Source organism: Danaus plexippus, chromosome 17, assembly GCF_018135715.1.
Source record: "Danaus plexippus chromosome 17, MEX_DaPlex, whole genome shotgun sequence".
Classification (NCBI taxonomy): domain Eukaryota; kingdom Metazoa; phylum Arthropoda; class Insecta; order Lepidoptera; family Nymphalidae; genus Danaus; species Danaus plexippus.
In genome coordinates this window covers 6,032,042-6,051,378 of record NC_083548.1, presented here as the reverse complement: position 1 = coordinate 6,051,378, position 19,337 = coordinate 6,032,042, and the positions used below count along the sequence as shown (strand labels likewise).

The window sequence follows — 19,337 nt, the reverse complement described above, 5'->3', positions numbered from 1 at the left end:
GAGTATAGATTTATCTTTGCTTGATGGACACAATAAAAACTACAATTCTTCTTGAGAGATATATAAAAGTGGAGTTGTGCTTAAAAATTCACAACAGATAACTATATTAACTAAATGCATATTTTATGTTTGATAACAATTAAATAGGAATTATTTAATAAATCACACATCATATTATTTCACATAAATTAAGGAAATATTTATTGTAAGCCTCAAAGAGTAAAATCTTAAATGTAACTATTTTTTTTTTTCGGATTACTACGCGTATTTTATTATTTTAAAAACTACATACTCCCGACGTTTCGATCACTTCGCAGCGACCGTGATCACGGGCAGACGAGATATTAAATACGCGTAGTACAATCCGTAAAACATTAGTTTCGTTTAAATGAATACTCGCGAAAGTTTCATTAAGCAAAATCTTAGTTAGTTATATATCGAAATCAAACAATTCTCAAATATAAATTATAAGATTAAACTTGGGTTTTTTGTTCATCATGAAGCGGTTTTTCATCCGGTTTATTTTCTTCCACATCATTCCAGGCCTGTTGTTCCCCGGAGCCGAATAAAGTATAAACCACTATCTCAATTACATACAACGCTATCGTCACAAAAAATATAATCCTCCACGCTGATATTGTTTGCTGGAAAGAAAGTTAATTATAATTAAAATAGTGATACATATAGCGGAAAGCAATTTGGAGGTTATGTGTCACTTACGTTCCCATGTGTCAAAACCCCGACGAAAACTGGCACGACTATACCGGGGATCGTTGCGACCGTGTTGGTTATTGCCATTAGCGTACCTGAAAAATAAAAATTATCATAAAAAATTTAAACCAATGAACCAGAATATTATTATGAAAACAGAAAAATATGTCTACCTTATTCTGAGATTAAATTTTTAGTGTAGTTTAAATGAAACTAATATATTTCGGATACACTACGCGGATTTTATTATTTTAAAACTTACATAATCCCGACGTTTCGGTTACTTTTCAGCAACCGTGATCACGGGCAGACGAGATGTAGTTTTAGAATAATAAAATCCGCGTAGTATATCCGAAGTATATTAGTTTCATTTAAATTAATAAAACTCGCTAAAGTCTTAGATCTCATTTTTAGTTTAGTGTTTATGCGTGTGTTAAATAATTGCAATAATAAAAGGTCTCACCGGCGAAGTTAGGGGCGATGTCGATATGGTTAGAGAGAAATCCGCAGAACATTCCACCGATTGAGGTGACGCCGACCGTTGTGAGTGCCACCGCCAATGACCGGTTACAACCAACGAAACAGAGACAGAACAAACATACAGCTGGCACCGCTGATGCTGGAAACATTAAGCATGGCAACATCGTCAGAGAACTTAACTTTCGTAATGTGTTCCAAGTGGCGCCATCCGTGTCGTGCTAATTATAATATACTATAACCATAGAATTATTTTTATGAGTGAATATAATTAATTAGAATACTGAAAAACAGTAATTTTGTAATGGCAACACTTGAGTATCAACTTGAATTTGAAAACTATAAATACTGGGTTGAGCCATTTTGTAGATTACTGTAAGTAACGCTGAACATTAAAAAACAAATCTGAAACTGTACTTCGGACATATGAGGGGACACTTTTTACAAAATACCGCGAATTCTGAATACCAGTCATTATCATACTAAGTTCTTGAACTGAGACTCAATTTCACACTGTAATGTATATACGACTGTTTTTCGCTCTTAATTGGTTTTACCCCGTTATCATCGAAAATTATATAGATAGTTTCTTAAACTGTAACTCACCAAACAAAGTCCCTATCTTCCGAGCAGTGGTTGTTGTAATACTGCCTTTAGCCCGCAACCAGTCCAATGTCCTGCTCAGCGCCATACTGAAGAACCACAGCGAGAGAAACGGCAGAGCTGTGGTTACAGCGTTCTGTGACAGATAATAATACAAAAAATAATTACTACCTAATTTTTTCGACCAAAAAAAATTAACATCAAATTGAGCTCTATATGAACAAAATGTGTCAATACTAACATATATATATATATATATATATATATATATATATATATATATATATATATATTTGGTGTAATGAATTACAGTTAATAAAATTTAAAAAATAATGTAGACTATATCGTTCCAAATAAAGTTTTCCTGAAAATGCAACTCAAAACGTGAGTCCTTAAATAATCGTCACTATTCAATGGCACCATCGTTCACCTCGGTCATGTTGAACTTCAATATCTGCTTCATATAAAACGGCAGTTCAATGAGCAGCATGTACCAGCCCCAGTTGGAACACGTGTGCGACACCAGGATGGAGAGGAACGGACCTGATGTCACAACCGACCTCCACGGTACAGGCAGCTTCTGATGAAATAATATAAAAAAATAAGAATCATGAGATAAATTAACCAGAAATCTGTGAGGTACAAGCTATGTGTTACCTTTAACTCTTCAAAAAACCCTTGTAGATATATGTAAGAAATTAAAAAACAACAAATAAAAGAAATTAAATTAAATATAGGAAAAGCCTTATAATTCGGCCGCCACTTTCCGAGAAAGTAACTTAAACATAACATAAAAAAATCCCAGGTTTTTTTCATACACCTATGTTGGCATTATATTTGTAATTTATGGATAGAAAAGTCAATCGTCGTAAGATTAATGTAGAACACACCCTACTGTAGTTATCAGTGTAGCCTCATAGAAGCAACTTTCACATATACCGTACCAAAAAAAATCATTTATTAATATCTGTGTTCATTTATTAGTATATTTAATCAGCGAGTTGATTTTTACAGTGTCCCCTCACTTGAGCTGGTCTATAAGGAATTACTCGCAGCAATAAAACCTCTGTACTCATTCTGCTCGTAGTCTTATCTATTCTATTTCATCTGTCTATTCTATGTTCAATAAAGCATATATAAATGACGTCCCACCTTTCGTTCAGCGCTGGCAGTTTTCCTCCCCAGAGAGTTAACAATCATCTCTCTCTCCTCTAAACTGATGAGTCTCTGTGTTCTGGGATCGTCCGCCACTAACGTCACCCACAAACCGCACCACAGTACGGACAGACCGCCCATCACGTAGAATACGCTCTCCCAACCTGAACAATTGGAAATATTTTTTTGGACGTAGAGAAAATTTTATATTCTAATGGGTAAAAAGCAAACTTTTCAAGTTATACTTGATTTATGGTGATTTTTTGAATGTGATTTAAATGAATAGCTATAGTGTTTTTAACTATTTCCATTTTAACGTGTCCTCTTGTCATTTAATTTTTTTATGAGTAAGACTTATCTAAAATCTATTCAAGAAAATAAACAGCTAATTAGCCAAATTATAAATATAACACAATCATCTCATTTAAATCAACTGGAGTTTCTCTGCACAAAAAAAATAGAAACAATACGATTAAAAAGATTTTTCCTATTAAATTGTTACACATCGAATTACAATACCAGCGGTTGCGGTGAGTAAACCGGCGAGCAGCATAGACGCGACGGTGCCCAGGCTCGTGCCAGCGTAGACCAGAGCCGACAGCAACGACCGCTCAGCGGGCGGCGCCCAGCGAGACAGCAACACGTGCATCGCAGGGAACGTCACGCCCTGCACGCGGGTCGCGGGACACCCATCATGATAGATATATGAACTACTTATATTAACTTTAACATTATATAATAATAAAAAAAACCGTACAATTGGCTAAAATATTTAGTTTTATATCCATTTTTTTTTCTTGTTTTCTTCTTCATGCTTAAAGTAAGCGTGTAGACAATGCGTCTTAGCATAAAGCTGGACATTTGTGCCAAATTTGTATATGTGTACACAGGAGATAACTAAATGAATGAATAATATCGGTTAACTAAACCAACATTTAAGGACAGTCGTCTGGTTAATTTAACGTGGAAAATCTCACATATCTACATTGTTTCCTTGTAACGATATTTCAGCTTTATAGTAAAGGATATGAAAGTACAGGACGTCTTAAACGTTTGCCCTCTACTATAATGTGGAACGCCAAAACTAAATTTGGCGGATGAAAAGATAAATTAAATTTACCTTATTTAGATTTCCAGGTGCAAAAAAAAAATAATTGCAATTTTTTTTTATAATTAGGTGCCATCCATAAAGTACGTCACACGTTACTGGGGAGGGAGGATACAAAAAGGAAGGCCCTTATACGAGCGAGAACTGGTATAACAGAGAAAAGCAGACAAAGACTCTGACCTCACGATGTTAGAGGAATTAATATATAAAGAAAAACGGGGAAAGGGAATATTTATAAAATACCTAAAAATTATATCGTACCAATTTTTTTTGTAATGTGTATAACTATTAGCACTACGGCCTTTAAAGCTTCACCGGGAGAGTGGGTCAGTGTTGAGACCGGTCCGTTACGAGGGGGCCTGAAAGGCCTCTAAGGTACGTGCGCTCTAAGGGCGCTGTTAAGTGTTATAGGGGGGATTGTGGCTGCCTCAGAGGCCCTCTCGCGAGAGACGTGCGGGAGGTGTGAATCGTAACAAATTATCGTTGATTTCTTCACCAATCACTCACCCCTCCGATACCCTCGCCCACTCTCATCACCACGGCGGCCAGGTAGTGCAACTCTGCCATGACAGGAGTCAGCAGCGTGCACACGACGTTGATTGCAACACTGAAGAACATCACCCATTTAGCGGAAAATAACTCCGCGATGCGACCACCTTTAAAACATTTAAAATATTTTACCTACCCGAGCAGGGCAACACTTTAAAAAGTTTTTAATAATTCTCTGGTGACATTAAATAATTAGTAAGTAAGTAGGGGAAATATTAATCTTATATTTTGTCGAGTAAGTTTAGTTAATCAGTTAATTTTTGTAATATTATTTTAGCGTGAAAAGAAAAAGTACCAACTCGGCTGTAACATTAAAATTATTACACACAAAGGGAAATCTGTTAGATAAAGATAGATTTTTTTTTTAAAGTATTACAATTCTCCTTACCAGGAATTTGAGAGATGAAGTAGCCCCAGAAGTAGCAACTGAGAACAATACCCTGAACTTCAGATGACCAAGTAAATGGACCGTCGGCTTCCTTCAAATTTAAAAAATATTATTGACATTTTTACTTCTTCACTACAAATAATTGAATGAGCCTACTAAGTTAATCCATCGCATTTTCACGAAAAAAAAAAACATTATATGAATTTCATTGGCATTATATAGGATCTAACTAATACATCATAAAGGATATATACGGATATGGTCCACCTTAACATAAAAGACAGGTGTCGCGTTATAGATTGGTAATATAAGTTTAATACTCCGATGTCAATAGCATTTCCAAAATGTATACGTTGAAGCAAGGACAATCAAAACTCGTATTTCTAATGTGTGATAAGCTATTAATACGGAACCTCATCGGGTATTTACGTAAACCCCATATATTCTATAAATATCATAATACACAAGCGTCTTTTGAGATTGTTTGTTTTAGACGAGATCGCCATTTTGAATTTTAAGTGTCACGTATTAACAGACGGTCCCCGCCAATAATTGATAATCATATTATATTGATTTTTGATTTCATTTTATTGTGACATTTGCTGAAATGATTCTCAATTATTAATGTTTCACTAAAAATCCGATTGTATAAAAATACTTGGACCGTTATTACACAACATTCAGTATATTTAACTCAGTTACAACTTTGGAGTTTATCCAAATGCAATCAAATCATGATTATCCGATGGAATTATTGGATTCTATTTATAGTTTTATGTACATTTTGTGTTTTTATTTCATTTTAGTTCGATTGTCCTTGACGTATCATCATAAAATTCTGTTATTTACCAATGACCTCCTTGTTATATTTGCGTATATTACACTTCTGGAAGGAGGTTGTCATTAAAACAAAATGGCTACATTTTTATTTGTTTACGATTGTGATCGCGTGACATTTAAATGCAGTTAAAATAAATGAGTACCAGTTGAATACATACGTAAAATAAAAGTCCTATATAAAGTGAATATAGAGTTTTAATAATATAAATGACAGTAACCCTAAAACGAGTTTGGATCGCCGGACTAAGCACAAACCGTTTTTAATTTTACATCCAAATACCTTTGTTCATACCATGAATAATTACAAACTATCGGTGTTTAGTATTGAGTAGTGACCATGAAAACTCGTAGTAGGGACAAATAGATGTTAGTTTTTTTTATTTGTTAGCTGGCTATTGTCAATATTTTATGATTTCAAAACTAATTTACTTAAAATTACCTCTCCATGTGTGTCATTCTTAGCCGGCAGGCATTCGACATCAGAGACGGTAGAATTGAATTCCGTGTTATGGTGTTCTATAGATTTGATCGCGGTATGATTCAACATGCCCACCATAGCCACCGATAGATTGACCTTGAGCCCGTAAACTATGGCCATCCCTATAGAGCCCAGGATAGCGAGGATATACCGGGCTGGTACAAAACCTGGAAATTTATTATATAGCTGTATTTTTATGTCATTATTTAGTTTGTGCACGCGTACATGTACAAAAGCACGTACGCACATTCACATAACTCACACATACAAAAGCTGCTTATGATGTTCGGAATATATATCTTATTTAAATTAAAACAGTTTATTTTGTTTTCTAATCATGGAGAAATTAAATTAAATGTTTGAATAGAACGTTCGATTCACATATTAACAATGTACAATTTATACATATACATAAAACATGTAACGTATATATATATATATATATATATATATATATATATATATATAGTATCCAACTCTGTACTATATACCTAAAAATTAAATTATCTTCCAAACATTTACTCGGTTATTTTCCTTCTACTAATGACTACTACGTTATTGTTATTTATGTACACCGATATTATTAAAGTCTGAATACGTATTTAAATTTAAATTAAAAATTACAAACATACAAACATACAGGTGAAGCTAATAAAAGCGTGTTAAAAAACGCTTCTCATAAAAAGGTTTTATATACAGACACAATAAAAATTTCCTTTTATTTTCAGATTCAAAGTAAGAACAAAGCCCTGTGTATTGAAATTGTAAGTTCTTATCAATCACACTCGAATAAATATTACTACTGCGACTATTTTTATCTTAAAACATAAAAACCTATTTAACTATTTGTTCGCTTAAAACAATATTAAGTAAAACCTTGTTATCTCAAGTATTTGAAGGAATTAATTATACAGATAGTCCTTAACACCGATATTGTAGATTTTTTATTATATATTTATTTTATGTTATACAAGTAATATAAATTATAATGTATCACATATCCATAATTAAAAGGTAAATTTCTGAAATAATCAGTGATTAATACGAATAGTAAGTTCGTTTATGAAAAATTCAATATTTATTTTTATATAATACGAATAACTGTATTTCGTTATATATATTTAATAAAATATTACAACACTAAATATATATTCATATTAATACAATGTTAAAAGAAGACGGTTATTTTAAATCATTGTTTTGATAGTCATATATGAACTCGTATTCGTATAAGGTCGTTGAACTTTTACTGACGCAATCAAGTTTTTAAAATTAATGATAAGCTTCACAACTTCACTCGCGTGAATAAAATTGAACAAAATCGGAAAAAAACAAATAAAACAATCATAATCTGGATCGATAATTTAACAAATCGAATAAATATTTTAAATAAATAAAAAATTGGTATTATCCAAAATCTTAACATATTATTACTAATATTTGAGTAAATAATTAATATATTAATTAGTTGTTAAATAATTATTATAATAAAGCTATAAACTATACAAATTAATGTAAATAAAACGTTGTAACAATTCAAACTTATAAAAAAAAATCCTTACGCCCCAATATATTTCCTTTTGCTGGTACGTCCATGTTAATTGTTTTTTATCACAATATAATTAATACAAACACACTTAACCGAATTCTAATAAAATGAAAGATGAGATGATATCACATCACGCAATTCAGAAAACATTGTGAAATTTATACTGCGGTCCTCCCGTTTATATGTACCGGTGGGATGCAACGTGCAAGTAAGCATGCAGCCGAAATGAAACCGTGATTGTTGTTGTGTTTCAATCAACACTTTTGAGCTTTCGCGCTCATCCAAGGTGACCTCCAGAAACTTAGAATTTAGATCGATTAAATAATGTGAACACAATTTTTTAACAGAATATACCCAATTTATTATTAAAACGACAAAAGTAATGGTTGTATTAATAGCTGAATTAAAGGCGTTTTGTTGAATATGATATTAATATATCATAAGAGTTTAATTCGCTAACAGATGGCGACACGTATACATTGTTTTTTGTAGTTAAATATATGTTTGTTTAACTTCTTTTAATCATAAACATTTAAATTAAAATTATAATTTATTCTAAAATAGAGGTGTTTTTAAAAGGCCGTATGCGTGATTTTTATTCAAAACCTGTCAATGTCAGTTTGAAACGACATACTTCAATCAAACCATGTCCACTTTGAAGTTTACTGTTTAGACTTTACTCTTTAGTGTTGTGAGTTGTCACTTCGCCAGACGAATGTCAGCGCTTCGTCTTTACTGGTGTTTCCTTTTATTTTTAAATTGGACGGAACTTTTGTTTAGGAATTTAGTTATTACAGTAACATAAGAAATGTTAATAAATTCGATTCTAGTTACGTTAAAACTATTCTATTAAATATTATTAGCGGTATAAAAATAGCATTGTTAACGTCACCATGGTTTTTTGAAGAAAGTTGTTTGCTATAGCAGGTGAAAGCGTATTTAAAATGTTGCATGCCAAATGCTAAAGAAATGTCGCCTCTCGTCCATAATTAGTAGAAATTATTTAAGTGATTCATAGCAACGTTCTTGAAGTCTGTGGGTCAAAAGTGAAAATATCCTGGACTAATTCCAAGAAAATGGCACTTACTATGGATCAGAAGAATAACTTGGACTTTATTTTAAAGAACTTACTCGCTGGTGGTAAGTAATTATGTGTAAAACCTAAATTTGTATTAGAAACATTTTATGATACAATCATGTAATCCCTAAATTGAATTTTCTTATCATAGCAGTGATTGATGAGGCACAAAATTTTTTTTTTTTAATTTTCACAGTTGCCAATTAACTTCACTATTATTTTTGTGTCATAATTAAAATATCATTAAATAATAATTATTGTTTTAAAAAGTTAACTACATTGAGTAATGACAAGTATTAAAATTACATATCCTTAATAAATGTACTGTTAAACTGGTTTTATTATTAATTATTGATTCAATGGAGGCTTTATTATATACATAACATGGTTATTAACTTACTTATTATATATAAATATATATATAAATTTAGTAACCAACCCTAGGAAAAGCCTGGACCTATTATTACTATTTTAATTTCGGGCAGTAATTTTTTTTTTTTTTTTTCTTTAAAAACTCCTACTTATTCTAAGGTGTTGCGGGCATGTGCGCCAAGACTACAGTAGCTCCGTTAGATCGCATAAAGATTCTCCTCCAAGCTCAGTCTTCACATTACAAACACCATGGAGTGTTTGGTGGACTTATGGCTATCGTGAAACAGGAGTCGCTCATAGCTCTATACAAAGGAAACGGTGCTCAGATGGTCAGAATATTCCCCTATGCGGCGACACAGTTCACAAGCTTTGAAATATATAAACGGGTAAGTTTTTTTTTTATATATTAAATAAACTGTCATCCCACAATGCCTTATATACTTTTTTTTTATGTGACATAGATCATTTTAATAATTCTTATTATCTGTATATCTTGACAGTATCCTTATATTCAAATATAGATATTTTTTTAATCTGTGATAATTTTAAAGGGACATTTTACCATTAAACATAAATATAAAAAACATTTATAAGCCAATATTATATTTATATGAATATCTTAAGTCTCATTAGTATTGAATTATTCATAGGATTATTTTGATTGTTATTACCCCTATCAAAAGCTACTTCTATCACCAATTTATTTATTTTTTATTTTTTTTTTTACAATTTTTTCAATGGTGAATATAAAGATATATTAGTATATTTTTAATGGATACCTAATAATATTTTAATTTAAATTGACCGCTATAACAATAAAAATAAGAATTTAACTGATTTCTACAATTATAACAATAGTGTTGAATTAATACAACTTTTTTTTTTTTAATTGTAAGTCCTAAGACGATCAGCCATTAAAATATTTAATGAAAACTTACAAAGGCACTAGTTGCCCTTACAATTATTGAAAGTTCCCCTCTATTTCTCTGGTCTGGCATCATCAGATCCTGGTTTCTTTATCACGGGACCTCCTTTGAATTATCTACTTTTCAATAAAAAAAACAATCATAAAAATCGGTTCATGAACGACGAAGTTATCCGCGAACCAACATAAAAAGCATATCGAATTGAGAACCCTCTTCCTTTTTGAAGTCGGTTTTCTTTGTTTACAAATATATAGTGTTATTCATACAATATATTCAAAACATCGGTTTTGTGGAACAAATCGTAATTTCTACGTTCATACGGTATTTTTAACGGGCACAGAACAGTCACGGGGCTAAGGATAGCCGGTCCGTTTACGTTTTCAAACAAACGATTATTTATAACAAGTCTATCATCTGACATGATTAACAAAACGGTTGAACGTATTCAAATAATACCGTTACGATATGTTCTTAATTCAAAATATATATTTTTTTAATTCCATAGACATAAAGGACGAAGAACAAAGTTGTGTATGAGCAATTACAAACTTTTCAACCGCGCTCAAAAAAGAAGGATATCAATCCACCTGTATTTTTTTTTTTATGTTTTTAATCTATTTCAAATAAAATCCTGTCATGTACTGTTCGATTTTATGTGAAGATTATTTTTTTTGTAAGTCAACACTTTTAGCCGTAAGTCGTACTTGTGATTTTATAAAATTTACTAAATAATTTCAAATCAAATATTTGTCGTTATCTAAGTCACGGCGCGTTGAAGGCGCGGCCGCCGCGTCGCAGGTTTTGGTGTATCCGGAATTCATTTATTTGCATAATCGCTGATGGATCCGTTATTGTGAATGAAAATTAATCATCTCGGTATCGGATGCGTGTTTGGTAATAAAGATTTTATTCGTATCGAAATAAAAATAACTACATTAAGATTGTTAAATATAAAATAACATAATATGTCTATCGCAATGAATATAATTCAAGAAAAAATTTAAGAATATTCTAGTAAGAGCGTACGAAATAGAATATTACAGTATAGTGTAGACAATTTTTGCAGTATTACTTAGTGTTAACAGGAGTGGGCTTAGTCCGAGTATCTATCGTCACACTACAGACGTAGCGTCAACAGTTTTTGTTTCATAAATTTTCGCACAATATAATCAGTGGAGGTGAGCGTTTAACGCGCGTTAGTTAGGGGCCCCTTAAGCCTACACCTGGGTCGCAAATCCCAGGCACTGTTGAAGCTCCTCTCCCTGCAACCATGGACCCGGCACCCGCACGGTGAATCCATGGAATGCTGAGAGGTTTCGTTTAAACGTAGATTGAATGAATTGAATGAGAGACGGAAAACGCTTCGTAGTGATTATACGAACTCGGACTAAATATACTGTTGAAGTTAAACCTCCCTATATATACTCTTGAGAATCTTATTAAAAAAAAGTAAAACCTTTCAAAGTCTGTTTAAATATGAAAAGTTATTATAATAAAAAAAAAAAAGTTACATTGCAGTTACACAAACCCACAGATTGAATAAAGAAAAACAATTATATGTATTAATTATATAATAATATATTTAACAAAAGATTTTTTTATTTAACTCTACTATATATTGTATAGTATCAAAAAATATAAGTAAAAAAAATATTTTTTAATATTCATCATTAAATGAGATTAATTAATAATTCTTTATATAAATAGCCTTAGTAACAGTTGTTTACTACAAACTTATAGTAATTCAGAACAGTTAAATACTTTATTACTGGACTGATTATTTCCGTGTTTATTTTTTTATTGACCTCATTACTTATCAGTAAGTTTTTGACGCGATACGTAATAAATTTGGTAAACATTTTGTAGACAGAATTTATTATCCTAAGTACGAGTTAGTACTTAGTAACGTCAACCTAATTACACGCAGCTTCAAGTTTCTCATTCGTAAATGCACATCATAGTCACCGTAGGCGTAGACACCATGACGTTATAGAAATAAAAATTTAATTAAAAAGTAGAGATAATTAAATACTGTATAAAAAATATTTATGTATAACTTAAATAGTATATCATAATAAATATAAAAAAGTTCTTAAGCCGAAATATTTTTTTAGCTATGGCTGAATTCGCACGAGAATCGTGGAATATTGTGCCAATGTCAGCGATTTTATTTGAGTACCGTGTGGAGGAAACAGGAAGGAGTTTGTCGAATAGAATAAAGGCGTTTATTTAAATAAGACTAGTTATGTTTTTAGCATTACCTAGAACAACTTACATATTAGACATACGTATGTCACAGTTTGAATCTTATAAAGAGTTTTTTTTAATATATGTTCATATAACCTCCTTCGTATAATAAATTATTAAAAACTTTTTAGAAGCGTTTAAACTAAGAGTCCTCCATGTTCGTTTATAGTGAAGACAATTTTTGTTGTGTCAATGTACTCGTGAAATACTGATTGCTTGATATGATTCAATTTAAAATGATTATTTGTGCCTCCCCATCACAATGTTTATTGAACAAGTAATACATTTATTTTACATATATAGTAACTTAGTCTTAATGAAAATTTCGTTTCCAAGCATTTTTAACCCGCAATCCAAAAGTAAAATTTTTATATCTCATAACTAAGTGTTTCAGAATCTATAGACTGTGTTATATAAGACGGTTTTTTTTTTTCAAAAACACGTATCATGATTATCTTATTATAAACATATAATAAGACAGTAAAAATCGAATGTCTGTAAATTAAATACTTTCCCAAAAAACTGATAGGATACAATAAAAGAAGGGTCATAGAAACCAAAAAAACAATTTTTGGAATTTTTGTCTGTCTGTCTGTTACGTTATAACTTCAAAACTACTCAACGGATTTGAACGCGGTTTTCACAGTTGGGTTACATATAATTAGAAGCATTGTCAAAACTTTGTTCCGTCAAAATCGGTTAAGGGAAAAAGAAGTTATGGTCAATTTTAAGTTTGATATATATATGGTAATGCGAAAAGCGACCAACACGCAGGCGGTGCCGCGGGCGACAGCTAGTTAGCGTTAAATACAAAATGAGGTGTACAAATATTTTTACAACGAATTTAACTGAAATACCACGTTTGTATTATTGCGTAGTAAATTTATCACGGATATAATTTTATTGACATAATACATATTATTGTATACTTTTTATATTTAAATAAAATTTTAAAACGTTATCTACTTTATTTAAATATTTTCCTCTATATGAGAATCATTCTCAGGCTATTAGTAGATGTTGCCCGCGACTCTCCTCGCGTCTTCTTTATCCTAGATTACTGATAGCGTTACTACGAGTTATTGTTGGGTACATTACATACGGAGCGTTTTTAGTTTTTCAATCGTAAACGTACATTTAAACTGTTATGTGCGGATATTTATAAATTACTAGCCGTTACCCGCGACTCCGTTTACTTAAGAAGAACAGACGCGTGGCACTCGGAGACTGCCGCGGTAAAGCATTTTTTATCAACTTATGCAATTATAATTATACATGTATTTTTTTTTCTTTGTTCTTTTTCTTTCTTTGATATTAATTCAAGTTACATGTTGAGCGTGGTTACAGTGTAAAACTAACTTTTTTTTATCTTTCAATACATGTCGGTTCTTCAGGAATATTTATCATTGAAACTATAGGTCTAGGTTAACTGAAATGAGAAACATGAGTTTGAGACTTGATATCTTCTAATTAAGTGGAAAATACCGCGTCAATGGTGTATTTACTTTATATTAAAAGTAAATTGTAGAAGTAAAATGAAAAATTGCCACTTGGATACGAAAGCAAAATTCGTTTCAGTGTCGAGTTCTGAAGCGTACTATCAGTATTTTGTAGCTCGCTGACTATATATACGGTTCAGAGTGCTCGTTGCTCGGGAAGTGTTTTCTTTAGTGTGATGCCACTACTGTACTTAGATCTCTAGCATCTCGCTAGCATGTCTCTCAGCACGCGATTTCACGTAATTATCTTTTTATAATTTTAACACCATATACATACACGATAAGATGTAACTAGTCGCGGGCTTGAACTTACTCGTGGACGAAGACAGAAAGCACCCAGTAGTCCGGTCGATTTAGACATTCGAAGTTACATAAAGACCCAACAAGCTGAATTTCTGTGAAATTGTTCAAAACATAATTATAAACAATGTCTAGAAGTTCCCCATCGTTCCCGTTTAAGAAGAAATTTTTATTCAAGGTCAAAGGTCAAAAAAATGAGTTTTTCGCGATTTTCAGCAAAACGGTAAGTTTTATGATAAAATTTCAATTTCACAGAAATTCAGCTTGTTGGGACTTTATGTAACTTCACCCTCATTTTTTGGTCTAAATTGACCGGACTCTAGCGTTGTGTGTGAAAGAGATAGAATCAGTTGTGAGCAGGTAGCAGCTAGTTAACCTTCATACGTGTAGTCGCACGCACACATACACCGTGCCGAAGTTTGCCGACTGAAACGACGTTCGACGATAGGTGCTAGGAATTTTCGTTACGGAATTTCTGGATTCGGTCCCCACGCTCAAGGCCCGCGATAGAAGCTATGCAATAGTTTAAAAAAAAAAAACAATGAAAAACTTTTAAGCGTCCATACACCCTACCTTCCACTTCGGCATGAAAACGCTTAATTTCGGAATCGGGATAAAATGTAGCCTAAGTTACTTCTTATTATATCAGCTTCTGCCAAAATAAGTCCCGTCAAAATCTGTCCAGCCATTCAGAGATTAGACGGAACAAAGAGATAGAAAGACAGATAAAAAATGTAAAAAAAAAATATTTTGGTGTATGTACCGTAAATATATTCATAGGGCATGTGGGAGAAAACCGTTATTTCAATATTAGAAATAGGCACGCCAATTATATTTATATGTGTAGATTATATGTAATCGCTCACTATGAAGTGCCACTGAAAACTTTTGGTAAGGCCTCTGACCCCATAGTTAAGTTTTATTAAAATCGTCTCCGTAATTGAAGCCCAAAAAGAGTGAGAGATTAAGGGCGTCACCTTGACTTTGTATATTTATGTATTACAATGGAACGGGTAGCTTGAACTTTTATTTAGCCCACAAACACGGGACAATTTGAATTTCAATGTAACTGTAGAGTTGACGGTCGCAGAATACTAAGTGCCCCAGACGAGCATTGTGATTATAATTGGAACAAAACATGTTTCAAATATTCTATACATGCATATGTAGCGTCGTAAACGCGATAAGGAAGTTTGGTGAGCGCTAATAGACCTCAATGATTACCCCAAGTTGGATTCGACACACTATATACTAAGCGTATCCCGTTTATTAATTAATAATCTATATAAACACTACGTGCAATAAAAAACTGTCACGTTATGATAAAAGATTTTGTTTGAGCTATCAAATCTGACATATGTCAGTGTCAATATCATTGTCATTAACCAATTGACATTCTATGCACTTGACATTGGCTGAATAAATACTTTTGATAGGTAAAAAAAAAGTTGTTTATTCATACTTCTTTGCATGAAAATAAAATTAAAAATTAAATTCATATAGTATCTCAGCGGGTTAAGCGTGCCTCTAGTTCAGCATGGTGATAAGTTCGTGGCTGGTGCTGGCGCCGGTGTGACCGCGGTGACCCTAACTTACCCCCTGGATACAATAAGAGCTCGTCTGGCGTTCCAAGTGACCGGCGAGCACAGGTACAACGGCATCGTAGACGCCGCTACAACCATATTTAAGACGGTGAGCCTCCTATGCTATTACGTCTTATTATTATTATTTTTTTTTGTTTGGACCAACATCAAGATTTTTTTATTCGTCAAATACATAGTTGTTAGATGTCATACAGATATAAAAGATTTTACTGATATTTTTTAAGCTCGTATAATAATGTTTTTATATATTGAGATCGTTGGTTATTGTTAAAAACAAAAGTCATGTCTATTTTATATATGGCAATAATAATCTTTTTATATGTTAGAAACAATATTTTAGTTTCTTTTCTCTAATTACTAATACATATTAAAGTTGTATATCCCGTGGTCCAGCCGGGGATGGAACGTAAGCTAGTGTTGCCTGTACTAAATATACAACACATTATATTCCAGGAGGGCGGTATACTAGCTCTATACCGTGGTTTCGTTCCCACTATGGTCGGCATGGTTCCGTACGCTGGTTTCAGTTTCTACTGCTTCGAGTCCCTCAAATTCCTCTGCATGAAGTATCTACCGAGTTCACTTTGTAAGAAGTGTGACAGAAACACTGGTAAATTTTGTTTTAATTTATTTTTATTTTCTTAACACTAAATTAGTGTTGATAAATAACTTTAGTGATGTTCTCATTTGATATTTTGCCTAAATAAAAGCAACTTCACTATTCAAACACTATATACCGTGCAAACATGCAATATTTCTTTATAATTAACAGTATACAAAAAAAGGTACAAAATTCCTTGATCTATAAACCAAACGTGTTGACGAATGTCTGTATATATAATTTATATCATATATTATTTTCCACCAAAGGCGGTTTGGTCCTAACTATTCCGGGTAAACTGGTGTGTGGTGGTCTGGCCGGGGCCGTCGCTCAGTCCGTCTCCTACCCCCTGGACGTCACCAGGAGAAGGATGCAGCTAGCCCACATGACACCAGACACCGCCAAGTTTGGGTGAGATACACACACACGCATATACATACATACACACACACACACACATGAATATATATTAACACACACACACACACATGAATATATATTAACACACACACACACACACATGAATATATATTAACACACACACACACACACACAAGCAATTGTAACTATAAGAACACTAGCTTATAATAAATGCTATTTCTACAACTTGAGAGATAAATATGTAAAATACACTTTTAATATGTTGTCTGGTAAAGTGCACTGTTAAAAGTAATTATTCTATTCGATTAATTTTAATTCTTTCTAATTTTCCTGGACTGTAAATATATTCGGGGATAAATAACTTTCCTATTTCTTCTAACAAACACATCTAACCTTTTTATATTTTTTATATACATATTATGTGATAACAATAATCTTTTTATTGCATATTATTTGCACTGGTGTTGGCAACACCAACAGAAGGTCGGTACTAACTTTTTAATTTTTATGTATTTTTACTTTAATTATTATTATAATGGCTATGTTATATAATCTTCATTAAGTTTTAAACTGTTCTATATTTAATTTAATTATTTTTAATAACTACAGATACTTATTAAATAATATTTATTTTTTACTGGCTCCTATAGTTTTTATATATCAAAAGTAGAAATAGAACGATTTGCTTTGGATAAACATTCGCTCTAAATTATATATAATTAAAATTTCTTTTACTAACTCCAGAACGGGCATGATTAAGACCCTGACTCTCATTTACCGTGAGAACGGTATAGTGAAGGGCTTGTATCGAGGGATGACAGTTAACTACATCCGCGCCATACCGATGGTGGCGACATCTTTCTCCACGTACGAGCTGATGAAGCAGTTACTCCACCTCGATACTGGCATGAAAATATCATAACCACCGTAACAGTATTATAGTTTATTTCGTAGTGAAGTTTTCATCACTAATTTATTTATTATCTGTTCATGTCCCGCTCTATATTGTCTCTGGGTTAGGAGGGTATTGTTATTTTAAGGTTAAAATGTTTATGTTCACGCCTAGGATGGGGTCTAAAGTATAAAATTTTCTCGTCGATGCACAAGATATTGTTTAATATGTCAAATTATTGCATATGAGTTAATATAGTGGTAAGTGGAAGCTACTGTCTGTTTTGTATATTTTGATTTATTTTTATATGATGTTCGTGGACCATGTGTGAACAGACAAATAAACATATTTTTGGGATAGTAATAAAAATCTATTATTTTTATATGAATGTGTGTCGGCTCTCTGTATATTTGAATTATATTTAGTATAGTCATATACATATTGGAATCCCCCGGCGTTACATAATTCGGTTATTTAAATGTTGACTGCCTTCTTTTGGTGAACAAAATGTTTACATGTATAGATACAGTGACATAGAGCTCTTAACTCAAATTGTTTACAGTAACGTGGTAACCTAGCACAGACGAGACTAATGTTTTTATATATACTGATAGAGCAGACCAATTTTTTTTCCAACATAGACGCTTCTTTGAGTAACGGATTTAATGTTCCTCATTCAACTTCATTATTCAAATACTTTCAGTACTTTCATTGATGTTATTGTTCAGTTTGTGACCTTTTAACCAACCTTAGAAAATGTTTTTTATTTTTTCCAACGACGACCGTTGGATACTTATTAATTGACCTTATCATCTGTATTTCGTTTATCGAAGCTCACCAAACAGTTTAAGTTATCATGCCATCAGAAAGCTCTTAAAATTATTTTAAAGTATCCCATAATATAATTAGATAAAATACAATATAATAGAATATATATTATTACATTTTATAATAAAAATAAACATTAATTCGTTTTTTATTTCTGTCATTGTTGTTTCTACGTTAATTCACATCCCAATTTTTTACTTTACGGAGAACTTTTAGGTACATAACTTATTTTAAGACTATTGATAATGTATCGGTCCTAATACTATTATTTAGTGTATATATGAGAGATAAATTTTGTGCAATTTATTTATACATTATTGATGCATAAAAAACTCGAGTTATAGGTTAAATTTAATATTCTGATCGCTCTATCAAACAGCAAGTAACCTGGTTTCCGAACAATCGGTTCAACTTATCAGTAAAGGAACAGAATCATCTTTAATAAAACATTTTCATTTATAATTAATTTTATTTATTAACTATTTCCTATTAACGGGCATAGTACAGAGTTGAGAGACTGAACCGTGTTATTCATTATCAGTTTTTTCTTCAGTATTGCATAATGTTATTAATTTTAACTTTGGATATATCCATATAATTTAAAATATACGTATATCTAATGCAATATTAATCGCAGTCGAGTTTATCTCACACAACACTCCATATAAAAGGCTCTTCACACTCGCCTCCGTCTCGAACGTCGTGTTATGACTACGCGATTGCCGGGAAAGCCTTAATTAGACCGAGCTTC

The 19,337-nt window shown here is 32.1% G+C and overlaps 2 protein-coding genes across 2 annotated transcripts; one reads left to right on the top strand and one right to left on the bottom strand.

Moving 5' to 3' along the window:
• Positions 1-199: 199 nt before the first annotated feature.
• Positions 200-8,082, bottom strand: LOC116771405 (sialin). The gene is made up of 11 exons (XM_061523162.1): positions 7,872-8,082; positions 6,271-6,476; positions 4,992-5,082; positions 4,562-4,710; positions 3,466-3,613; positions 2,944-3,110; positions 2,222-2,371; positions 1,795-1,927; positions 1,175-1,330; positions 721-806; positions 200-644 (listed from the first exon to the last, which is right to left on the bottom strand). The coding sequence occupies exons 1-11, from the start codon at positions 7,903-7,905 to the stop codon at positions 474-476; spliced, it is 1,491 nt and encodes a 496-aa protein (XP_061379146.1). The 5' UTR covers positions 7,906-8,082; the 3' UTR covers positions 200-473.
• A 452-nt stretch (positions 8,083-8,534) lies between these two features.
• LOC116771406 (solute carrier family 25 member 16-like) lies at positions 8,535-18,726 on the top strand. The gene is made up of 6 exons (XM_061523163.1): positions 8,535-8,998; positions 9,468-9,694; positions 15,784-15,972; positions 16,338-16,494; positions 16,755-16,896; positions 17,611-18,726. The coding sequence occupies exons 1-6, from the start codon at positions 8,935-8,937 to the stop codon at positions 17,786-17,788; spliced, it is 957 nt and encodes a 318-aa protein (XP_061379147.1). The 5' UTR covers positions 8,535-8,934; the 3' UTR covers positions 17,789-18,726.
• Positions 18,727-19,337: the final 611 nt, after the last annotated feature.